Here is a 2,646-nt window from a genome sequence, read left to right as displayed (position 1 = left end):
AAAATTGGTGAGAAGGGTCTAGTTAGGGGCGGTTACAATGCAAGGCTGGTCCCTGCGCTTCGGGAAATGGCGTGAGAGCTCTCCACTGTTTAACACAAAGCTGGTGATGGAACAGGCGGGATTGGTACCTGGAGCCTCTCCCTTTGCCATCCGCCTCCAGGGAGCCGGTGCACTCTCCTGACTTGCTCTTTGCTGCCACAAGCTGTATCAAGAACAGATGCCTATCGTCTGATGGATGCTATTAGGCAATTTGCAAAGGACCATTCCGGCCACGCAACCACGTGTGCGTTGCTGAAGGTCACAGCCCGCCCAGCGGCGTGAGGAACCCCGTTTCTATAAGGAGGGGCAGGCGCTGTGCGTTTTGCCTGGGGCCACGCGCGGGCAGCCAGGTGACGGGAGGTGGATGGGGACCCGCCACAGGAGCTGGCGTGGCAGCGCAGGTGCCACAGGAACCCGAACGGTTTTGCAATGGTTCCTGGTGTGCGTTGACCTTCATCGCCTCCCCAGCCCCATGAGAGGCCAAATTCAGAACTGGCGCTAGCATGAACCACCCCAGCAGTGACCTTCTGCTCCAGAGCTCGAGTGTTCTGCTGCCAAATTGCTTTTGATTTGGAAGGTGAAACTCGTACTGTCGGCTGACTTGCATCTGCCCGTGTGGTGTCAGACCCACAGTGGGTTCAAGCCTGCTGTAGAGCAGGAGATGCTCTGGGACCCCAAGGCACACGGGCTACGGGGCTGATAGCTCCCAGCACGCGTGCAGCCAGAGGCCGGGGTGAATTTAGCCAGGTAAAGCTTGTGTTTCTGACGCCTCCCGAAGGGTCCCGCCAGCACATTGCACCTCTGCGAGTGGGGTGGCAGCCTGGGGAGGTTTCTCCCTGGTTGCTGTGGGGATTTAACAGGCCCTGGTACTTGCACCCTCTGCCCGGCCCCTTGTCATCTGCTTGCTTTGGTGCAGTGCGGCGGGCGGCACAGTGCTGCGGGCTAAAAGAAGCGGGCGAAAACGAGGAGTGGACAGTGTATTGGACGGACTACTCGGTCCCTCTGGAGCGCGTCATGGAAATGAAGCGGTTTCAGGTAAATCCTCCCGCGTAAAGGCTGCCCAGCAGGAAGAGCTAGGGAGGGAGGGTGAGACGGGGGCTGTTAATGCAACAACATTGTGTTGCTCAATGGAACAGAAGCGTCCAAACAAGCACCCGTGCCCCCTTCTCTGCGTCGGTTCCAGAGGGCGCAGGTTCACAAGCCTTTACTTCTGTTGTGTCCCTGGTATGGTGCCATCGGCAACACTTTGGCAGTTAGTAGTGTGGGCTGGAAAGCCGCCAGCCCCTTTAATGTATGAAATAAATGGTTCTTGATGACAAACGGCTCCCTTCCTGAAGCTGCGCTATCCTAGGGAGGGAGAGCTTCAGGGCTGAGATGGCACAAGCCGATAAATCACACTGGTGAAGTTCAGATGAAGCAGCCGTAGCGTAACCTTGTCCCTCAGCAGACACTCAAGGCAACCGCAGGCCCAGCTTCCTGTTCTGCCTGCTGGTTTCTCTGCACGCGGGCTTTCCTCGGGTCTCAAGGAGGATCCCTGCTGTTCCTTTGCTGATTCTGTTTTTCGTCTGCACCTCTTTCAGAAAATCAACCATTTTCCAGGCATGATAGAGATCTGCCGTAAGGACTTGCTGGCTCGCAACCTTAACCGCATGCTCAGGCTCTTCCCCAAGGAGTACAATATATTTCCCCGCACTTGGTGCCTGCCAGCCGAGTGAGTGATACGCATTAACGCAGCTGAGAACAGGGGTATGAAATTAGGAAGTGGGAGCCTCTATGCCTGATGGCCAGGGCTGGGATGGGGGGGCCCTCCCTGAGATCTCGTGTCTTGCTCTGGGCCCTCGTAACCTTCCCCGGAACTGAATGGGGCGTTGAGGCAAGTTTCTAGCTTCACCCGTCTTTAATTCCCATTGGACTGAATAAGCCCATGGAATGGCGTCCTCTGTGATGTGTGCCTTGCTGCTGGGCAGACCACCTGCCGAAGGGCTAAATCTGGGGAGAGGGACCCCCCTGGAAAGCCAAAGGGCAGTGGGCAAGTGGGAAGTGTCAGTCTGCGTTTCGGTGGAAGGGTCTCTCCACAGCTCCGGGTGAAGAGGGGAGGCAACTGCAGAGCAGCGTGGCAGGCTAATACGCATACGGTCCGATGTGAGCCATCGCCGAACCAGTCGAGCTTTGGGGCAGAAGGCCTGCCCCCTCTGATCATATACAGGCAAGCAGCGGCAGAAACAGAGCTCAAGGAGCCCAAAGAGCGCTCAAAGTTTGGGTGGTTGTAAGGAGACAAGATACCCGTTCTTAGGTTTTATTCTTACCATTTCCTGAGGACCTCGCCGTAGGGCTCCTATCACCTGCTCTGTAGCTGAGCTCCCCTCATGGTTGGAATGATTTTCTTAATATCTGACCTAAAGCATCTTTGCCAAAATATCAGCACTTCGTGCTTCTCCCATTTGCACTGGGCTCGGAGAACAGTGGTTCGCCACGTTTCGCTAATAGCGTGTTGTGTCCAGGAAGGCTATTGCCACGTGTCCTCCCTGTCTTCCCATTTCTGGAGAAGACAGACCCCCTTCTCTTATCTTTCTTTCCAGGCTGCATTTCTTGCACTCGGATTGCTCT

The 2,646-nt window shown here is 55.9% G+C and overlaps 2 protein-coding genes across 2 annotated transcripts in view; one reads left to right on the top strand and one right to left on the bottom strand.

Moving 5' to 3' along the window:
• LOC104133491 (calcium and integrin-binding protein 1) overlaps nucleotides 1-496 on the bottom strand; it is a 4,728-nt gene extending 4,232 nt beyond the window's left edge. The window contains exon 1 of the mRNA XM_035902283.1: nucleotides 491-496. Within this exon, the coding sequence (XP_035758176.1) occupies nucleotides 491-496 (6 nt within the window). The remainder of the gene's footprint in view (nucleotides 1-490) is intronic.
• A 144-nt stretch (nucleotides 497-640) lies between these two features.
• The window catches only part of TTLL6 (tubulin tyrosine ligase like 6), a 12,346-nt gene continuing 10,340 nt past the window's right edge, over nucleotides 641-2,646 (top strand). Inside the window, exons 1-2 of the mRNA XM_035902282.1 lie at nucleotides 641-1,074; nucleotides 1,620-1,750. Coding sequence (XP_035758175.1) covers nucleotides 1,054-1,074; nucleotides 1,620-1,750 — 152 coding nt within the window. The 5' untranslated portion in view covers nucleotides 641-1,053. The remainder of the gene's footprint in view (nucleotides 1,075-1,619; nucleotides 1,751-2,646) is intronic.

The sequence above is a fragment of the Egretta garzetta genome, unplaced genomic scaffold (genome assembly GCF_000687185.1).
Source record: "Egretta garzetta isolate BGI_Z169 unplaced genomic scaffold, ASM68718v1 scaffold689, whole genome shotgun sequence".
Taxonomy (NCBI): domain Eukaryota; kingdom Metazoa; phylum Chordata; class Aves; order Pelecaniformes; family Ardeidae; genus Egretta; species Egretta garzetta.
This window is presented reverse-complemented; position numbering and strand designations above follow the sequence as displayed.